Source organism: Nymphaea colorata, chromosome 4 (genome assembly GCF_008831285.2).
Source record: "Nymphaea colorata isolate Beijing-Zhang1983 chromosome 4, ASM883128v2, whole genome shotgun sequence".
Taxonomy (NCBI): domain Eukaryota; kingdom Viridiplantae; phylum Streptophyta; class Magnoliopsida; order Nymphaeales; family Nymphaeaceae; genus Nymphaea; species Nymphaea colorata.
In genome coordinates, this window is record NC_045141.1 from 16,565,894 (window position 1) to 16,587,440 (window position 21,547).

At 36.9% G+C, this 21,547-nt stretch overlaps 1 protein-coding gene across 2 annotated transcripts; it reads right to left on the bottom strand.

Moving 5' to 3' along the window:
• Positions 1-22: 22 nt before the first annotated feature.
• LOC116252506 (uncharacterized) lies at positions 23-17,857 on the bottom strand. Of its 2 annotated transcripts, none has more exons than XM_031626818.1 (16): positions 17,633-17,857; positions 17,119-17,524; positions 16,443-16,620; positions 16,207-16,346; positions 14,330-14,831; positions 13,976-14,227; positions 11,139-11,239; positions 10,770-10,914; positions 10,619-10,687; positions 10,439-10,484; positions 9,261-9,706; positions 6,088-6,167; positions 4,147-4,282; positions 1,837-2,020; positions 928-1,010; positions 23-850 (listed from the first exon to the last, which is right to left on the bottom strand). In XM_031626818.1, exons 1-16 carry the CDS (start codon positions 17,721-17,723, stop codon positions 737-739), a joined length of 2,973 nt encoding a protein of 990 aa, XP_031482678.1. In that variant the 5' UTR covers positions 17,724-17,857; the 3' UTR covers positions 23-736. The 2 variants fall into 2 exon arrangements, with proteins under 2 accessions (XP_031482678.1, XP_049933308.1); XM_050077351.1 differs by having other exon boundaries at positions 16,207-16,359; positions 16,441-16,620.
• Positions 17,858-21,547: the final 3,690 nt, after the last annotated feature.

The window sequence follows — 21,547 nt, forward strand, 5'->3', positions numbered from 1 at the left end:
GGTATCTGATCTAAGAGATGGATGACAAGGAAGCTGGATAATGTATCTTCACAACTGTTGGAGATTTTGTTTTAATCTAGTTGGTGGTACATATAGAAGTTCAGGGACGAACACAGCCATCTAGGCACGCAGGCCAAAGAAGATCTCAGTTCCACGATCTAGGTTGTGTAAGAGCAGCTACTAAGAATTCCGTAGAGTGGAACAGACGAGGGAAGGATGTTATTATGGTGGATGCGAACATTTCCATCCTTCGATACTCCAAAAGCTGCATTTAGCAATTCATGTACATAAAGTTACATAAATATACAAGCCCAAGGCAAAAAAATGAAACAAATTTAACCGAAACACATACAAGGAAGCTTTTTACCCTATACAAAGTAATAGGTTCACCGTTTTGTTTGGCCACCACCTCTCTGTGCTAGTATACAGATGTGAAGCATGACATACAAAATTGGAACGACAGTCATCAAGTAACTACTCCAACATTCCTCGCACAGCCACATGACTCTCCATCAGCAAACCAGTGCACCAAATCTTCTCTGCTCCAACATTTTTGCAATGGCTTGGAAATGGGATCTTAAGAAGAGCCAATCAACTGATAGGAAATGGCAGATGCTCTGTCGCACGTCGCAAAGATATCAAAGTTCAACTTTATCATCTGTACTAACTAAATGGAACGAGAAGGATCTAGTTCTCTTATCAACATAGCTCTATCCAACTCCTTAGGCAAGTCATGTTAGTGAAAGGCCTTCTTGTGTATATCTAGGATGACGTCATTCAATTCAGGGAACACCGAAACCAATAACAGCTCCAAAATACTGTATGCTAGCTGCTTCAGACATGTTGTAGACTGGTAATGTAACAAACACAGGGTCAAGAGAAAAATATTGACACTTGACGGATACCATTAAACCGAAGAAGACTTGCCTGCAGGAAAAAGTAAATATCCTTTGCACACCGCTGATATTGTTTCTGCCCTATCAGATTGACCAGAGTGTATGGAGCACCTCCTGCCAGCCGTAAAACAAGTGACATCAAATTCTGATTTTTTATGCTTTTGCTCTGTTTCAACTAGAAAAAGGAAAAGGAAAAAGGTAAAAAAAATATAAGGACAAAACAATGGCATGAACATGTCATGGACTCGTGACAAATTTCAGAACATTTTCTCCTAATTCACAACTTGAATGTCTAAGCATCATTCACATTTCCATTTATTTGTTTCACATGAAAATTAGAGCTCTGGCTGTGGCTAAAACTGTGAAGACATGAAGTTAATGCCAAGAAAACTATAAGGTTATACTAGTTGAAGTACCATGCTTATGTACCCATGCTTGAGCAGTGAGCACTAACATAAAGTGGCAAACACAGGACATGCTAAAAGAACGTTGCAAGCACAAAACCAGTTAATTCTGAAAGGTATCTGCACGGTATGCAGGGGAACTAGACACACAAAATGAATGACTGATGCATAAGCGTTCTGCAGGATGGTTACAGGTGTTGAACTATTTGTGTTGTTACCTTCAGTCAAGATTGAAGCTCAGTTTGCCCTAAATGGCTATAGAGGCATCGTCGTGGAATTTATCCCATATAAACTGACGACCTAGATCTAGCATAGTAACTGAATCCAACATCTTAGCCAAAAAGGTTCATGTTTTATTCACGTTTCTTTTTTTCTGAATCACGGCAGTCACAAAGATAATGATCACCAACCAGCTACATATGTTCAGAGATTTAAAAAATCCAATCTCTATAGGAAACAAGACCTAGAAGTTATAGCTCCATAATGGCAGTTTACAACAACTAAATACATCTCAAAGATCGTATATAAGCACTCACCAAGGATCATCTTTTTAACATCACTTGCCCTGCGAGCAGCCTCACGCTGCATCTCAAAGGAAACAGGTGAAGAATTACTACCACTTGAACCTCCAGTTTTCTCAAGGCTCTGATAAGATTCCCCGTTGTCTTTGTCTTCATCATTGCGCAGCTTCAGAAAAAAAGTTCCCTCGGGCCACAGAACCTAGGAATGGATGCAATTTAGCAAGAAAAATAAGAAGATGATGCAAAAGGCTCTAACATTTTCCATCACAATCATAATTACCTGGAAAACGATGGGATGCATTGCACATACTTCATACATCATCCAGAATAACATCCAACACAGACCGAAGGCATTATCAGCGAACTATTTGGCACCATGCCATACAGGTGCTGCAAATAGTCTGCTGTACCATGTGCACTAACTGCACTGTGTGTGCAGCTATGATATGTGTGTGTGTGTGTGTGTAAACACCATTTTGGTTGCCAGAAATACTTTCATATTTAGGATATTTAGGACCTACCATAGCACCATAAGATGGGTTGTACTCAATGGAGTCAAAAAAAGCGGAAGATCACAAAAGACTTGAATGGAGACGTGGGAGGTAGTGGTGGGGTGATATAAAATGAACTATAAAATTAACTGAGTGATGCATATCAGACTGGACAGTGCCCACCTTCCATTTCCATCTTCTCTCATCTCTGATCGGTTCAAGTTTCAATTGACCCTCAGACGACGAAGCAAACAGAATCAGTGGAATGACTAGAAGAATAAGAAAGCATACGACTAGTTTTTAGCAATTGCAGTTCTTGTTTCAGAACATTTTTGAGGCCAACCTTCTGTTTTAAATCATTGAATTAACCAACTGGGTACTCTGAGCAGTTTTAGAGCCTCCCCAGAATCATGAGCTTATTCTTTAACCAACTTTTGAATCAATGAAGCCAAGTGGCTAAACGCAAATAGGTCGAGCTGTGGTCATGCAGGTGGTCCGAGACAATTTCTCTTGCCAATCAAGTGCGTCTTAAATTCTTAATGAAGCCAAAATGGGAAAGGGAAAAAAATAATTAGATTAGCTACAAACAGTTTTTGTTAGGTCCATTATGGATGCAAGACGTCATCGGCTGGCATATGGTCAGATTGGCACTGGCTTCCCACAAAAGTGTTGCTCCAGATGGCCACTAGATGAAAATGGCCACAAAGAATTTGCTTATACAGTGTCAAACATGTGTGGCTGTGTGTAAACTGTAAACACACATTATTAGGCCAGAAATATATTAACCATTTGCTGGACCAGCTACAAAATGACCAAGCTGGAGGTGTCCAGCATGAAGGCCATCAACCTAGCCCTTTGCCATTAAGCTTTCTGCCAGAACACATCAAATGTCTTCCCTTTTTCCCTGGAAGACATGTAGACATTTCTTTGTTCATTGGTCAGAAAGCATCTTGCTTGGATATTACCCCATCATCTAAAGTTAGTCACAAGCCACAAAATGGTCATGTACTTCTCTTCTTTCATTCTGTTTCTTTACCCTTTTAGGCTCCAACTCATCAGTTACCAAGATAAATCAAAACGTCTTTTACTGGTTGGACTGGTTGGACCGCTTGGACCGGTTGGTTGTGGTGTTACTGGATTGACTTAGCGGGCCTGAGTTGGGTAGCTATTCCTTTTAATCTTAGCTAGGTGCACAGTATGTTGGTAAACTTTTGTGTAACAATTTATTTAAATAGCTAAATTAGCTACACAATAATAAATGGACAATTTACCCGATTTTATGGTATTGTTGGTCTACCATTAACATGGGCACTAGAGTTTTTTATTCTTTCTCTTCCTTCCCAATTATCTTATTCTTAACCATGGAAGATGCAAAAACCTCCAATAACTAACAGATGGGTAAAGCATGGATGGCATAGAAAGCCTATGTAAGAATCCTTATAGGATTTCTCGTCGGCAGGCATCAAAGTAATAATCTCCAGTCCACAATATTAAAAAGATATACAAAAGCTTGAGGTCCCTTCTAAACAGCAAGGAGCAACCATGCAATTGCAAGGGGCCCATCTCTATCTTATTTCAGGATTTTAGCACCATTCCATTAAGATAAGAAGCCATTACTAGTCTATAACTTTGTCATTTATAAAAGTGAGCATGCAATGGACGCACATCCCTACCACTACAATATTGTCTTTTTCAAGAGGACGCTGCAATGCATTTCTTATAACATAACAGCTTATACATGACAAGGATATGCTTATGATGCACAATTTAGAAGTGTAGCAAAATGCTTTACGAGAAAATAAGAAGTTGAACACATTATAACATACAGACTTACATCTTGAAGCCATTTTATCCCTTGTGCAATAACATCCTCTCTCCGAAGCCAATGGATTTGTCTCAACAACCAATCATCAATAGCGTCCTCCATCAGCAACTGTAAAATCTGCTTTGACATCCAGAAAACTTGCCTTCTGCAAGGCATATAACATGTACAGTCACCCATTGAAGGAGAGATCAACCTTGCTTAAAGCACTTCTTTACTTGTTTTGATGTTTATGATTCATGTGTTCAGCAAATATAAATTAGAATCATAACTTGTTTCAAATAAAAGGCACAAAAGCTAGAAAAACAAATCTACAACCACTCTGAAATACTGCTTCTTTCAATTTAATGGTGGAGCAACGGTGGTCCATTGAATGGCATAGATAATACAGATCCCTATGGATGAAACACCCTAGAAATCATCCCTATGCTACGTTCACTCGAAACTAGGATAGAAAAACAAAGAAAGCTTGAACTCTAAGTTTGACAAAAACAATGAGATTATAAAGTATAATAAGATAATCATATTAATAAAGATTTTGATATGCCTAAAAACCCAACATTTCCACTTTTTAACCCAGAAAATGTGAAAAATCTTTTATTGAAAATTACAAGTTCATTGCAATAATTTCATTTGCTCAACTGAGTTGGGTCTATGAACAGGACATGTTGTGCAAGTACCTAGACAACCTAAATTTATCAACAGGTTCTTCAAGTACATTGAAAATTCATCCTAGAGCAGCCCCAACAAGTGGAACACTTAAATAGGCTTGATGTCAATCACTTACATTACTCTCATCAGTCCATTTTTAGCACTTAAAGATATTTTTTAGCTCAACCATTTCCTAATAATTGTTGTGTGTCACACAATCACATTAATTTCCTGACAAGTGGTATCCTGCCCTTAAATACCCAAAGAGTTGCAAGCACTGGGCATCTTCCTCAGGGTAAGCTACATCTAGTAGCAGACCAATGATTTGAAAAAATAAGTCCCTGAATTTTTTTCCACAACTGTTGAGATTTTGGGACTAGAAGTAGTAGGATCTATTCTCATAAAAAACTGAGATATCTGCAAATACTACCAAACCGAGAGCAGCATACAATACATATCATTATGGATGAAGTTGGCCATTGATAATTGAAGAAGCACAAGCTATCAGTATCCATTTTTGAGATCAGAATCCTTTTCTTTTTTACTATGTTGTGTTGGGAATACAATTCCTGCATTTAACGTTTGGTTCTTCCCATATCTCACTGACTGACACTTCATTCATGTTCTAGCTTCCCTTTTTATTGATTCTATTTTATGTGAATGATTATCCCAAGGAACAGAAAGTAAATTTCTTCATCACCCTTCATGCCTTCCTAAGTAGCGACTGGAAGTACTGGATTACAATTCGATTCCAATGGAACAATTTTTTTTTTTTCATCTGGTTTCCCCCTTGTACTTGGCTTGTACTCCTCTAGAATACATGACAAGCATTGGCATAGAACATGAATCATCATGCATACTACGAGGTACCAATACCACCTAGAAAGAGCACCATAACTAAGTGGCCAAGAGCCTAGTTACGCATCAGGTTTACAGGTATATGTTCCTACAGGTGTCCCCAGAATGGCTTTAAACAAAAATGGGCCACTAAAACCTGCTACATATGTCTTATAGCTGCAAACTGATCTAACTGTAAAATCCACTCAGAAAGAAGAGAACACGGTCCATCAACAAGCAAAGAAAACCAACAGCCATTTCTGAACAATTCATTAACTGCCTCCTATCATATGAACCAACAAGGAATAGCCTCTAACCATATGCAAATTGTTCCAAACTTAGCCCCAATGCTGCATGAATCATCCAGAAAAATTTATTCATCATCATTCAAAATAACACCAACAGCCCAGCATACACACGAAAATAACATTAACATGATAGTCACCATTACCAAGCGTGCCTCACCTCAACCAACCACGCTGCTTAAGTTGAAAGATTGTATCAACTAGATCCAACAGCGGTATGCTCACATTAGGTGGTGTCCACTGGAAGAACAGGAATGTAAGAATGCAATGCAAAAGACATAAAAGCATCACAACAGAAATACTTCTAGGAGGTAATATTAAAAATACATTTGAGTGATTGGAATGTATAGAAGCAATATAGGAAGAATTTTTTTCCTCAAAATCATTGGTTGGCATGTTCGGACATTCAAGTAGGTGCTAAGGCACAAAGAATTACGAGGACAAACAAATTTTTGTTTATATCAGGAATCTTGTCAAACTTAATACATTACCATGAATACGTAAAACAGATAAGTCAAAGTTATTAATTATTACATTCTCTACAACAAACAGTCATAGGAAGCTCATATAATGTAAAGACTATAGAATCTAAACATTTGATTATATTATATTAGATATTAGCTGGATCAAGAATTGAGCTTTTAACAGCAGCATCACTCTACTTTTCTGACCAGCTAATAGATCTTAAAATGACCCTTTTCTTTGCTACAGTAAATTTCCCAAACTGAATTGCCTTTGCATCTCATACATACATGATGCTAAAAGGAAATAGATACCAAGCATGTGAAAACCAATTTTACTTGAAACTATATGCAAGACAATATGTTCATAACTTCATATACAACTAAATCCTACAATCTCTTTTCCAAACTCCTTGAACTATTTTTGATACTATATTGGCACTTCTCCATCATGTTGCAAATGGGCCAGATGTAGTATAAGATTTGCATCACTCCTTTTTGTACTGGATTTAGTTCCGACCTGACTACAAATGTATTTAGGTGTGATCTGACCGGGCTGCAGCACTACTTCCATAGGACCTTGCATTCACATGGTATGGTGTCACCAAGGATGATATTACAGGATTAACAGAATCTGAAACCATAACTAGACCATTTCACTGACCAGCTTTGATCAACATGCAGGATGACAAGGGTTCAAGTGAATTATATATCTTTTCATTAATTGTTAGTAATGTATTTCAGCTTTCAGTTTATGGTCAACATCCAATAACTTCACAGTTGGAGGATTTCACAAAATGCACCATAACTGCGCGGAATTTGTAAAATCCTTGAAGTCTCAAAGATACACCTAAACATGTGACATTTGTTATAACTGATAAATGTATAATACTATAATCTAGCTGAGAAGCCATGACTCAAGGAAGAAGTGATCATAGGAATGAAGTGTTTCAAACAAGGATGATCTTTTTGTTATTTTGTTAGTCCTATTCCTCTCCATAAAATAAAAGGAGAGCATATGAACAATCTTACCGATTCTTTTGCTTTTTTCTTTTTTCGGCCATTGGCCATCTGCCAGGAGTTTTGGGCTTAATACTGATACATAGTAGCAACAAATCTAAGAATTTAACTTTAGTGTATGGTGTATTGATCTTTTCTGGAAAGGGAGTGTGTGTGAGTTGTGTATTTCAATACGCTGGAATCAACCACTAGCACTTCATCTTTTGCTATTGCAATCTAATAACAGAGAAGGTGCACGATCTCAATGAATTAGTTCTGAATAAATAAATATATCCTATATAAGAACCATTGCATTTCGTGACTGCATCTTACTGACTCAATCAGATGGTACAGAAATCTTCAGTGTGATAAAAGTCTACTAGAAACTAACCACTGCATTAGACTTTTTCAATAGAAACACTTCAACATCATGAAACTTTGGTGGAATTACAGCCATGAATTTTCACTAGAAAAACCTACCCATGCGTCCAATCTAGCAATACAAACATTAATGCCTATTGGATGCAGATATATACAATGTAGACCTGATCTATGAGAACAAAATTGCAACCTAAATTCATGTGGTTCCTCCTAAAAGGGTGACACACCTATGTCAACTTTTTGGGACATAGGTGCAGCCCTTAGCACTGCCAATATATGGTCAAAGCCATCTTTGATAGCACCAATGCACCAAGTTATTTTCTTTTCTGATGTTAGCTTCATTCAAATTTATCCAGGATCAATGTCCACTTTTCGCATAACTTTTTTTCTGAAACCTTTTAATATTATTTTGACTCATTCTATTATTATCTTCTTCAACCTTTTAATTACGACTTCTTTATTATGTGTTGTTAATAACTTCAAAATCTTATTTTTACAATTGTATGTAAAGTGTCCCCACACCCAAGGTCCTTGAAAATGTTCCTTACGTATCTGCATCCACACCCATGTAAATAAACAAGTAATCAAAGTTTCATCCACTGTGTGAATGTTTGCAGCTATTATATTCCCATATTAGCCTCCGCACTTTTTTTTTCAAAAGATTTTGATGGTCATCCATTTCAATCTTCATACCCATGTTGTCCCCCATGATTGCACTGCTCGAAAAAGTTGAGAAAATGTGCCCAAACAGAAGGTCATCTTGGAATTACATGCCACACCCACTCTAGAACATAGCTAATATGTAATATTTGACCTCACAAATCCACGTCATGCAGATATAGCATGCATATAACTTGAAGCAAATATGAAACTGACAAAGATCCTAGACAAGCCCTTCATGGAGAATATTAAACCCATATTAGACACTTGTCTGCCCTTTCATGATCATGTCATTCATTTTGAAGTCAATTAAAAATTAGTTGGTCTCAGAATTCTTAATATGTAAACTGTGATTATCTTTATTCAGTTGCAAAATAATAATTTGGAGCTCAAACACTATATTATATATAGTATTCAAATGTGGTTCTTGTGTCTTACGTTTGACAAACATCCACTCATGGTGTGGGTTATAGGTTGCACCAATTTCCTTACCCATGGATAATTTTTAACCTGCTAAAAGCTAAAATACAATGTTGCCAAAAGAATTGTCAATATGATATGCATTATCTGTCTAAATTAAGGGTAAGAAAATGGATGAGTGACTTTTAGTCTAATCCTTTTTTTTTATGGATAAGACAATGATGTTATCATAAGCACTCAAGAAATTTCAACGTGCAGTTACAAGAACTGAAACAGATATACAATAGCTGCAAAGTGAAGAACATTCTAACAAAACGATTTATATGTCTTTGTATTAGAAATTAGAACAGAAACTGCAATGCAAAAAGCATTGCTCAATCAATAAACTTTACAGTTTAAGGAACATATCTACCTCAGGTGGTACTCTGGTAGGATCTTCCAAAAGATGGGATGGTATAACTGTATCTACTACACGATGTGTGTCAGACTGCTGATTTCTCAAAGAGCCCATGCTACTTGAACTATCATATCTTCTTGAACTATCATATCGTTTGACTACTCGTGGTGGAAACTGCCTAGAATCCAATTCATTGTCTGAGTGCCATCCATTAGGTCGGGAACTTGACCCCATTTCTTCAAGGGTAGCCCCACTTACATGGTCCTCATCTTCAGATGCACTACGAGATATTTCCCTCTGGCTATAGCTTAAGCTTTGCTGTTGTAGGTCTTCAGTCAGAGAGATTCCAGAACTTCTTGTTGTTAATGAAGAACTATCAGGTGAACCAACTACTTTGCGTATGAGTCCATTCACCCCTTTGAACTGACGAACAATGTCATCCATTGCATCATCTACATTAACTGCTCAATGCAAATTGCAAAGACTTGAGTTTGAAAATATGAAAGGTGAAACTAATCAAACAAAGGGATGCTAATGAACAAGCACTATTTGTGAATTGCTGAATTTGAATGACAAATAGGATCCGAACATGAAAAACAGGTGCACCATACGTCAGCATTCATGCTTGGTCAGTGCCACCACGCTTAGTAGCATAAGAGGATAAAAAGTCTACTCTAATATTTGAGTTTGAAAAGTCCAGATGCTGTATAAGTCTAATTTACATGTGAGCCTAGAGCATTACATGTGCAAGCAGTGAAGCAATTAATCACATGATTGAAAGGAACACAAGCCAATTGTTCAAGTGGACCAAAAGTTGATTCAGAATCTACACACCATGGCATACTCCAATAGTGACAAATGTAATCGTGCAAGGCATGATTCAACTTCGGAGCTTATTTTGCTCATAGATAAAGATATCTTCTTGAGTAGTAGAAAGCAGATAGAATTATCTTGAACAAAGGTGGAATGCAGTATAAAGGAACAATTCTGTAACAATAGTAACGCTAAGTATGGTATCCTTACTGTGGTGCAGATATAGCATTTAACTGTTATTGAGATAATCAGACCAGTAACAGGAGGTATAATGCTTAATGACACGCAACTAGAAAAAAGGAAAGTGTGACATAAAGGAAACAGAGTGGACCAAAAACACACACAACTGAAAATAGTTCTAAGGAAAGAGAATCAGAAACCTGCCAACGTTTTCATGACTGATGTTGACTTTCCAAACGAGTAATTCTGTAGAAGGAGGAAAAAGAGATATAATTGCAAGCATCAGCTCAAAAGATGACCGTAGGTCCATAACCAACCTAACAGAAAGGAATTTGACTTGAATTTCGGCAGATGAGGGGTGCACTGAGGAGAAAAGGAACCTTTGATGAAGCGCTTAAAAAGTCCCACACTTCATGCTGTTCTGCAACATTGGGAATTGACAAAAGATCCTGCAATACCCAGGACAAATAAGAGCAACTGAAAGCAAAAAAAAAAAAAATCAACTTGATGAAAACACATTTTAGAGCAAACCTGCAAATATTTGTCTAGCAGAATACAACGTTGATGAACAAAATAGTCATCAATACTTGATGAGAGAAACCGCTTAGGGGGCAGTTGTAAAGAATAGTTTGGCATATCCTTTAGGTGGCGATGCAATCTCTCAAAGTTTCTGTACCTGTAGGTTATGAAGCATCAAAGGATCAGCCAGATCTCCTAGAAAAATATAAGAAATCATTATTGCATAAATTACTTTGGAGTAAACTTCATTATCAAATATTACATTTTTAGTCTTGTTATAAAATGAAAAAAAATGACAACCAGGAAATATGGTTATGTGCAAAACTTAGCAAGCTAAATATTCCTTTACTTATTAACTCAAACATCAAATGCAGCAACTACCTTCTTTTGACAAACCATGTTTCATTGTCTACACTTGCCACGGCAATTGAATAAACTGCAAAAGATTTAGATCCACCTTTTTCAAAATAAGCTCCAACAACCTGCCAAAATTGGATGTGAGTGTTAAGAAGTAATAAAGCAATAGAAAACAACGAAATCATTTTTCATCAAATTACCAAAAGCAGAGGATTTATTGAAAAAAAGAAAGAAAGAACAACAAAATCATTTTTCATCAAATACAAAAAGGTAGAAGATTTATTCAAAATAAAAGGCAGAGAGAAGGAATCATAAACATCACATGAATTGGGCTTCAACCACTAAATCCATACAAGTACATTTGGTCAAATAGAACAAATCATGATATCTTACGCTAGAACTTGAGATGAAAATTGGTCGAAAGGAAGGCTAACAGCAGTCAGCAGATGACTGAATGGAATGACCATCTTTCTGTGGGACTGTCAGGAGTGGAAAGAAAATCTCTAGGACCAGAAGTATTCGGGACTTTCCGAGGAAGGATAAAGTTAATTACTGTTAAAGTGGCTTCTGAAATGAAGAAGATAGAATCGTGAACCAAGACCAAATTACTGATGAACAACCATACTAATGATACAGACAGACCAGTCGTTCCAACTCCAATCATGGCCACCTTTTCCTTTGAAGACCAAGGAAACTTTCCAACACATTTGGTAATCTGAAGTCTACAAAGACAGCTGAAAAATTCAAAAACTTCTTGTGCACAAAATTTTTTCCCAGCTCATCAAGATATAAATAGCCATCATGTCCAAATTGAATCTCTATCCTTCGTCCTCATCATAGACTTTTTAAGTAATTGAAATCCATATGCTTTTTCTCGAATAGCTTCTAGACTAGCTCTTTGGAAATCTATAACAAATGCCTCACATAATCATGCAACCATTGCTTACTCCCTTCCTTCTACATTCCATTGTCTTGTCCCATACAGTAAAATACCTAGCAGGCAGACAACTAATGTGGACATGCACTAAATTTTTCTGTTATCATCGATATTCTAAAATTTTAGGACTTTCAAGATTTTCTAAAGATGTTCCTGAGAAAAAGAAAATTCAAATGAACTTCTGAGGAAAATCTTTCCGAGAACAATATTTGCAACTGTGGTTCCAACTAAGATCAGAAACTTTTTCAATTAGAAAAAGGGAAATCAATTTTCTGTTGGCTACAGGCTGGGTATGTTTTACATCATCGGACCCAGGCATGGTACTCTTAGATGCGACTAATCCAACCGGATCTGGATCCAGCTGCAGCAACCATATCCCTTAGCTGGACATGAGTTTGAACTCTGAACCATATAGTTTCAGCAGGGATCTGACCTGACTTCTGAGACATCTCTACCCCTAAATGGGATGTGGCAAGACCTATGCTCTTGGAATTTCTAGCTTCTTAAGTTGATTTTTCTTTTCAGATCCAGGGTAGTACCAGAAGTAGTGTTTTTGACCAGTGTTATCTTTATCGCACGATATGGGCCCATATCGTGCGATATGTATTTCCTACGATATGCCTACGATACACCATATGCTTGTGTATCATAGGCGTATCGCCCATATCGTACGATACGGCCGATACACCCATGTATCATACGATACGGGAATAAGATGATTTTTATGTTTTTTTCCAAAGAAACCTCTCTCTCCCTCTTTCTAAACAGATGTAAAAATTGTGAAAGGGGAAAGTTTTACTAGTTTTTCTACACAAATTGCCCATTTATGTGATAAATTTTCGATTTAGGGGAGAAGTCGCTTCTGGAGAAGAAGGTTTGCTCGTGGCCTTCTGGCTTGTGGGGACTGAGACCTTGATTGATGATAATCATGATATATTATATGTTGTGAACTTGTAATGTAATCTAAACCACTCTAAGTTTAAACTTTAAAGTTGTGATGGATGCTTATTACGTTATTATGAATTTCTTATTTCTCATTTCTAAATGTGTTGTTAATATATTATGGCTTATGAATGATATGATGAGTTTTTTTATATAGAACACTTTTTTTTTTAAATTTTCTTTATTTTCCTGATTTTACCATTTTTTAAATGTTTTCTCTATTTTTTCTATTTTTAAAATTTTGATGAATTAAAAAATTAATTTACAATGTGCTACGCTACGTTTACGATACGTTACGATATAGTGTATAGGTCGGCCCGACCGATACCCATTATGATTCGCCTTTTACAACATTGTTTTTTACTACTTAGCCTGCATTCAAAGACACACACACTCTCTCTCTCAGACCTATGCATTCTACCTACAAGTTCAACCTTCTCTACAGCATCTTTGGATATTAAACACGTTTGAGATACTTGGTCCATTTACACATGGTAGTGGTGAGAATGATACACAAGTCTCCATTTGCATAGGGGCTAGGGAAAGGTCACACATTCTATATGGGTTGGAGTCTTTGGACAATTGAAATTGCTGAGAAGAAGATAAAGATCTTTTGAGTTGGCTGAATCAACTTCTGAAACAATGGGTCTATAACAGACACCATGGTTTACAATCAAAATTCGAAACCTGTGAGTTAATAGAACTACATAATGCGATAAAGATATAAAAGGTAAGCTACACCATTTTCAACAGCTACACATCCATATGCACAAAAATGGAAAACCAAGCATAGCACATTTACAAGCATCTTAAGAAGGATATCAATAAGATTTGCATGATACAAGAAGACAACCAAAGACAATAAATGATATCCAGTCATCCACATTCACCAAGGGGAAAAAATGTAGGCTTATCATCTTTAAGAAAATTGTATTAGAAAATTAAATATGTACTTTAAGAAAAAATCCAGACAAATTCTCACCCGACACTTGAACTTTGGTAGATATGATGACTGTTCCTTATTAAACACTAGTTCAGAGGTGCTCTTTGGATTTGTTTCTTCATGAGGCTTGCCCAAATCCATGCAGTTAGACTCTTCATAAGTCACGGCATGACTGATTCTAGAGGTAGATGCTTCACAAATCCCCACATCATTCTTAGTAATAAATGAACTACTTTTTGAACGCTTAAGTTGAGGTTTGCTGCTTTTCACATTCAGAGATCCTTCTTTCCCCTGTACAATAGAAGGATTGATCATCATGTCATTCATTCACTATTTATGCATATCGCTGATAAAGAATTATCAATTCATATTAACTAAGGGTGCATTGCTCACCATTTCCCTCTCCAGGTTCCTTTCATGGCCTGTGATATTAGAACTTCCAGCAGCCTTAATTGGTGGTTTTGCTTCTCTAGGTCCTGGGTTATCATGAGCATCAAATTTGGCTTTATAATTTCTTCCCTTTGTCCAGAGGTTTTCAAGATTTTCAGGAGCAAGAACTTCAGTTCTTCTCTCCCTTGCAGCTTCAAATCCTCTGGCCCACTCTGCAGTACGTGAAGGCAGATGATGCTCTGATTCTGTTTGGGAGGAGATTAACTTGACATGACTCGCCATACTTGAGGAAGCTTCAGCACTGCCATCAATTCTAACTAAATTTGCCAGATCCCCTTGGTTAGCAGAAGATACTAGTTCTCCAGGATCTCGTTTATCTTTGGAATGTGCTGATGCCATAGCAGTTTGTTCATTTTGGCTGGCAACATGAGATGGCTTCCCAGCATCTAATTCTCTATCATCCTTTTTTGTGAGAAGAATATACTCAATTAACTCATTGATGTACCTGACAGAAAGAATTCTAAATTTGAAAACTGCAGTGCACTGAAAAAAGTGAGAGAGAGAAAGTGACGAAAAAACTACTGGGAAGAATATCAGCATCTTCTTTTATGCATGAAGCATTGGTCTATTTTGAATTTATCATCTTTTTGCACCAAATAGACTACTGCTGGAAAATAAGCAATGGATCCAACTCATAAAAATGCAGCAACACAGGGCAGAGGATGACGAAAATCCTCCCCCCAAGGATGAATAGGTGATAGTTCGATTAGCTTCTCACCTTGACAATAGCCATACTGAATGAATGCTTTAGATGCTCATAAACATCACGAACTGGCTGTCTTCATTATGCATTCACACAAGAGTTACCATTTGAACTAATGTTCTTCTTTGTGAGATGTTATAAAGAGCATGCTTATGTCATGTTGAATATAACCCTTAATAATACTATTGAGAGAACAAGCATGTACAAAGTGGAAAATTAATCAGCTGCGTAGCAGAGTTTCCATGTATTATGGGATGGAAAGGCATACTGAGACAAACCAGTTTAGTATAAAAAAAAATCAAAAAGAAGTAAGATTAGCAATGTGGGTGACAATCTAGCCTATGTGCAGCTCAGTGAACTCAAAGATAAACAGGAATAAAACAATATTCAGAAAAATATTGCCTTTAACTTCAGAGAAGGTCCATCTTGACTGAAAGAAAGAAAAAGATAACCAAAGGAAGTTGAAGTTGAGTAGTAAAGGCCAACCAAAGAAAGAGGAACACAAAGGGAAATAGCCAAATCAATTGCTACAGATACATTAATATATATCTTACAATTAGTTCAATATACAATTAAGATGACAATCAGTATTTACTATCATCGTCTCAAGAAACATTGAAACAACAAACAAAATGGTTATTTCTCTTATTGAGCCCTTATGAGGTAGATCCATAACTGGAAAAACCCTCTTCTGTTTTGTGGTTAACATCTCAAATAGAGTATGTTTTATAGTATTCTAAGAGTAGGAGAAAAAAAGTTTAACTATCTAAAAGGTGAAGAGCACCATACATTTTCACTAAAGCCAAAAACCGAAGAGTCAAGAGATCCAGTGCAAAATAATTCATATGGACAGAAAAAATATTAGCCTATTCATTTTACTCCTCAGAGAATAATGAATCCTTCACTTTTAGTGTAAGCAACCAAAGTTTTGGATTTCTCACTTTATCTTGCTTTCGATTAAGCACCCAAAATAGAAAACCTAAGAGTGGACTTTGGACAGATAAATTATCACAAATATAAGCAAGGACTCTTCTATTTTTTTTCTCAAAGAATGTATTTGATCAATAACATTAATAACTGGTGAAAGGTGCATGTTAGCAACTATGCAGAGGCTTACCCAGGATTCACAAGGTTCATGACAGGCTGCATGACCAAGCAGGTTAGAAGTTCTCTACTCATGCATCGAACAAGTGGGCATTGTGCTTCCCGTGGTCTCAAGACTACAGCTAACACTGCTCCCATCATTTGTTGGAGAACCTGACTAAAGTCTCTATTAGCCAAATTACAAAATCAACTACCTGCCTTAAAAACAAGGAAGATGACATCAGCATTTGTTAGAACTCCCACTCACACCTTGTACTCACACTCGGGTGATATCAAAGCTGGATGAAGCTCCTTAGAAGCAAAAAGATGGCGCCTCAACTTTTCATCTCTTGCATCCAATGACAATGTTGACAAGAGTTCTACACCAATTGCCGATTGGTTTCTTCTATAAAGATCTAGATGGTTCCCTATTAATTTCACAATATCCCTGTAACGTCAAAGGAGCATTTATTATCAAACAACAGAATAATGCAACAAGAAAAATGGCAATAAAGGATGACGACGGTGATTATCCGGTATTAATAGTCAATACTCCAGCCAGAGGGACAACAGTGAAAAGTTTCAAACGGTAAATCAGAGCATCCAAAGCTCGTAAGAAGTTGAAAACCTTATATTTCTCGCGCTTTAAGCCACAAGAGTGATACATAAAAGCATGAACAAACTTTTGAAAATAAAAAATTTAGTAAGTTTTGAACGGTGAGTCTTCGACTCGTACTGTTTCTTTTGGACTCTCTCTAGACTAAGACTCCGGAAACCGCACTAAACATCAAGATTCCATTAACAGCTCTGACAATGTTTTCTCAAGAAAATGATAGTGCGAAACAACCATCCATATTAGATACTAAACACTCACGCCATTAAACCACCATCTGTAGTATCTGTTCTTATCGGTGTAATACAAAGAATTGGATACAAATAAACCTACCTCGTCAACAAATTCACGAGATTGACATCCCTCGCCCTCTCAGCGATCTCGCCAAACACGTCGTTCACGATTGCCCTGATTAATTCGGGCGCCTCCGTATCCGGTGTGATCGACGAATACCACATATCGACCACGAAATCCTTCAAAACCTTGCCAATGAACTCGTCCAGCGCTGCCTCGACCAACGGAGAATCGATCTTGCGCACCCAATTGATCGCCACCGAAGGCGACGTGGAAAGAATGGGATCGTCCACAGCGAGCTGCTTCTTCTCCAGGTGGGCGAGGTATCCTTTCCGCGGCGCCGGCCGGGCCTTCCACCGGAACTCGACCTCCCTCGAAAGCATCCGGACGACCGCCAAAGCGATCGCCGCGATCGGGATGTTCATCCACGTCGATCGGCTCGTTACTGCGCCACAAATCCAATATATTCAGACGCGGAAAACGCTGGTTCTCATATATTTGGAGCAAGAGAGAGAGAGAGAGAGAGAGAGAGAGAGAAATGGGGGGCTCTCACAGGAGAGGATGTAGGAGACGAAGATGATGCAGACGGCCCACCAGACAACTCGGAGCTTGGCCTCTTCGATCAGATCCTGAAGCGACTCCATGGCCTTCGTCTTGCCTGAGGGATTCGGGATTCCTCCCGCGCAGAATTCCCTCACGAAAATTAACCCTCTCAGGCCATCACCATCGTCGCAAATCACGTCCGGAATGGCCACGACGAGATGTGCGTTATTCCCGTTTTCCCTCGAAAACCTTTTCCCCATTTCCCTCGCAGCATCATGATATAGAGAATTTTTCATTCCGACCCCTTCATTTTACGAATAACGTCCGAAGAAATCCTGGCTTCCTCAATCTTTTCGTGCATACACTTTTCCGGCAGCCTCCCTGCTTTTTTCTTCGCAAAACTAAAACGCATTAAACGAAACAACATTGGCAACTTTTTTTCAGTGAATGCATATGAATATAAGTCTATAAAATAAAATAAAATGTTCTTTTTAACTATCATACAATAGATTTTTTATACTTGTTTCCTCATATTACGGCGTAGGAGAGGCACCGAAATGTAAAATAGAATATGGAAGACTTGACATGAGAGGCCGACTCAAAAGCGTGTTGCGTTGGTGTTTTCCAGGTCAGACATGAACCGGAACTGTCTCGAGTAGCCGAGTTTACTTGTGAGGGGAAGTCCCATGAACTCTTTCATGTTGTCTTTTTCCTTTGAGTTAAAGTAACGAGTCATTTTTACTTATTATCCTTTCAGTCATAAACAAGTCATCTCACATTGATGTCATTTTGGAGGCAAAAATTTTTCATCAAGTAAAAGTTTCTAAATTTGATTAAACTCGAAATATCATTTTTCAAAATTTTTATATAAAACAAATAAAATTTCTAAAATTTAGATGTAAATTTAAAAAAAAATAACTAACCAATATGATTCAATAAAAACTCGAGTAACTCATCATGGTCATCAATTACACTCGTCGTCAATATAATCAACCAAGATACTTCAAGAGCAGGTTTAAAAGCTTAAAAGCCCAAATCTTATCTTGTTGCTTGGACCGAATGCAGTTTCTTCATTGATAATCTTTGTTGTTTAACTTTATCACAAGTTGTCTTCTGTGAATGTTACCAGTGTTGGATGGAGCATGTACAAAATTGTAGATGCAGAAATGAATCTTCTTTACAGGTTCGAATCTTAAAATTATATGAATTATGTAATATAAAGTTAGAAATTGAACAATTTCTTTTGAGTACAGATTTAAAAAGTTGTGACTGACCCGGGAGAACAGCATCACTTGTCTGAGTCATATGATAGCACGCACGCAATCTCAGAGAGGGAAACACATCTATAAACTATATGTTAGATCATATATACATGTATTCTCAGGCATTAATTTATCAGCCTCATCGTCAGTGGCCAATCTATGGTTGACGATGGTAGACAGGGCACCATTACATAGATAGCTAATGTTCGTAGATTTGTGCAGATGGGATATTATTGTTATGTAAACAAGTAATCTTGTTGCGAAATATCTGTTGTTGTGATGATCACCATCGATTTGAATAGATCCACCACCGTTAGTTCATTTTTTTTTAACAAAATGTTGGAATCATTATGTGTATGTCTAGCGCTAGCGCAATTTCGGACATTATGTGGGGATATCTATTAAATGATCAATTAAGTTGACCATTCGGTCATTTCATATGGAATATGGTAAATTTCATATATATAAATATAGATACTTGTGCATATTTTTGAGTTTTATGATGGGCTGAACATAAAATTGCTCTTAATATAAAAAGGGTAATGGTGCCCTAGGTCATATGTAGAGGAATACATTTTTTTCAGGGTCTTGTCTTTCTTATATGATAGAGACTTTATACTACATATAGACTTCTGCCACTACTATCTCGTAGATGGATTCAGGTATGCTTCTGCTTGGGCTTTTGTGTTTCAACCATTCAACGTGAATAGATTACTTCAGCATATTCCAGAAATTCATACCAAACTGCGTTATATTTACATTCAATTATTGGTTGCTCTTTGTAATCTCCTATGGCAGTTCTGAACATCGAGCTAAGGCACCAAAACTATTGAGAAATATCAATACCTTTCCATTGCCAAACTTTCACAAATATATGGGTGTTAAATTTCAAACACTCGGTTTGATTTGGCCTTGTAAATTCTTGGCGTTTGTTTTACGCCCTGTTTGGTTGGAGGGAAATGGAGGGAACCAACCAAAGAGACCCTTAGAGAAGATGGCAATCTCACCAATGGTTGCTTACATCCTTTTATGAAGCATTAGTTTAAAGTTGTTGTGTTGTTGACATCGGAACTGGCATCTCAAGAATGCAAAGCTACTTATTGGAACTGACTAAGTGACTGCAAATAGTGATGTTGTTCATGAGCAGACACATTAGGCGATTCAATAAGAGGTCAAAACTACTATCAATATAAATCCCTACCCTAGAGGTTCAACGCTGCTTCAGGACTTAGTTGGGAAGCAAGACATCTATCAATTGAGTAGTAGCGCATCCACCATTTGTAGTTTAAAGGAATAGTTTCCATAAAAATAGAACTGATATTTGATCTTTTATTGGCCTACTATCCCGACCAGTTATGCTACCCCCTCTAACACGAGCATGGATAGATACATTAACTTTCTAACAATGAATATATTATACCTAATCTAGTAATAAGTTTGATGACTTATTTGAGACCCATTTGTAGCTTGAAAGATTTTGAAAGATTTTAAAAAGGGAAAACTAATCTATCACATATAGAGAAGAGCTCATCAGACCGTCAAATCATATGAGATTCCATGAGCATTATATTTGACAAAACGTGACAGGGAAATCAAGCTTATCTACAACATGCATAAGAACAAAGGCCCTGCGTTTGATTTTTGTATTCATGTGGTATGGCTTTGTTGAATGAATGCTATATTTAACGCCCATTTTTGGCGCCAAAACCATGAATAATATTTATCTGAAATTCCTTTACTTTGTTCTTGTAAATCGTTAAATTAAGTCATATATGGCATAAAAACATAGTTTTATAAACCTTTCTATTTTATTTACTTTTTTGGTAACAAGTGCTTATTTGAGTTCAATTTACCATTTAAATTGCCACCGCAAGACATAAACCCAAAATTATAGAAAAAAGTGGGGGACATAGAGTAATGGGGATTGCAGCTCAATTATATCATTAAGCAGTAAACTTTTTTTACCATGATGTACCTTCACATGACATTTTCTTTTCTTGTACGTGATTGGCATCTCATTATTTTTACGTATCAAAATAAGTCCGACTTTTTAAACTAAATTTGTCTTTCTAACTATTGTCTTACAACATACTCAAATTCCAAAATTCTTTAGTTCACTAAAACTTATTAAACTTATTACCATCGTGAGTAAATCATGCCAAAAAGATTTATACACTAAAAAGCAAGCAAACTAGTGTATCAATATATATAATATGGTATCTTGCGTTTGAAACACCATATATTTTTTTTACCATTCCGTTGAGCATAGCTTGGTTAGGTTGGTAACTGGTGAATGTTAAATCTTCAGTTTGATTCTGTTACTCATTTAAACTACAAAAATAAATAATTAATTAAATAAAGGAGCGATCTCTCCTTCTCTGCTTTGACTAAAATTTTATAGCAAAATCTTGAAAAGGAGGTACGGTTTCGCACCCTGAATCAAACTAAATTATTCGTGTTGCTGGGCAATAAATTAATACAATAAAGACAAAGATGGTTAATTGTTAAAGCAGTCTTAATGATTACTTAAATAAGTTAGTTATTCACTCATAATCTGCTGCAATCAGCAAACAGATTACACTTCAGACTGTGGTTTGAATTAATTAATCACTCAGGCACGTCTCCGTGGCCCCCAGGAAATAAACTCCAATGGACCGACCCGA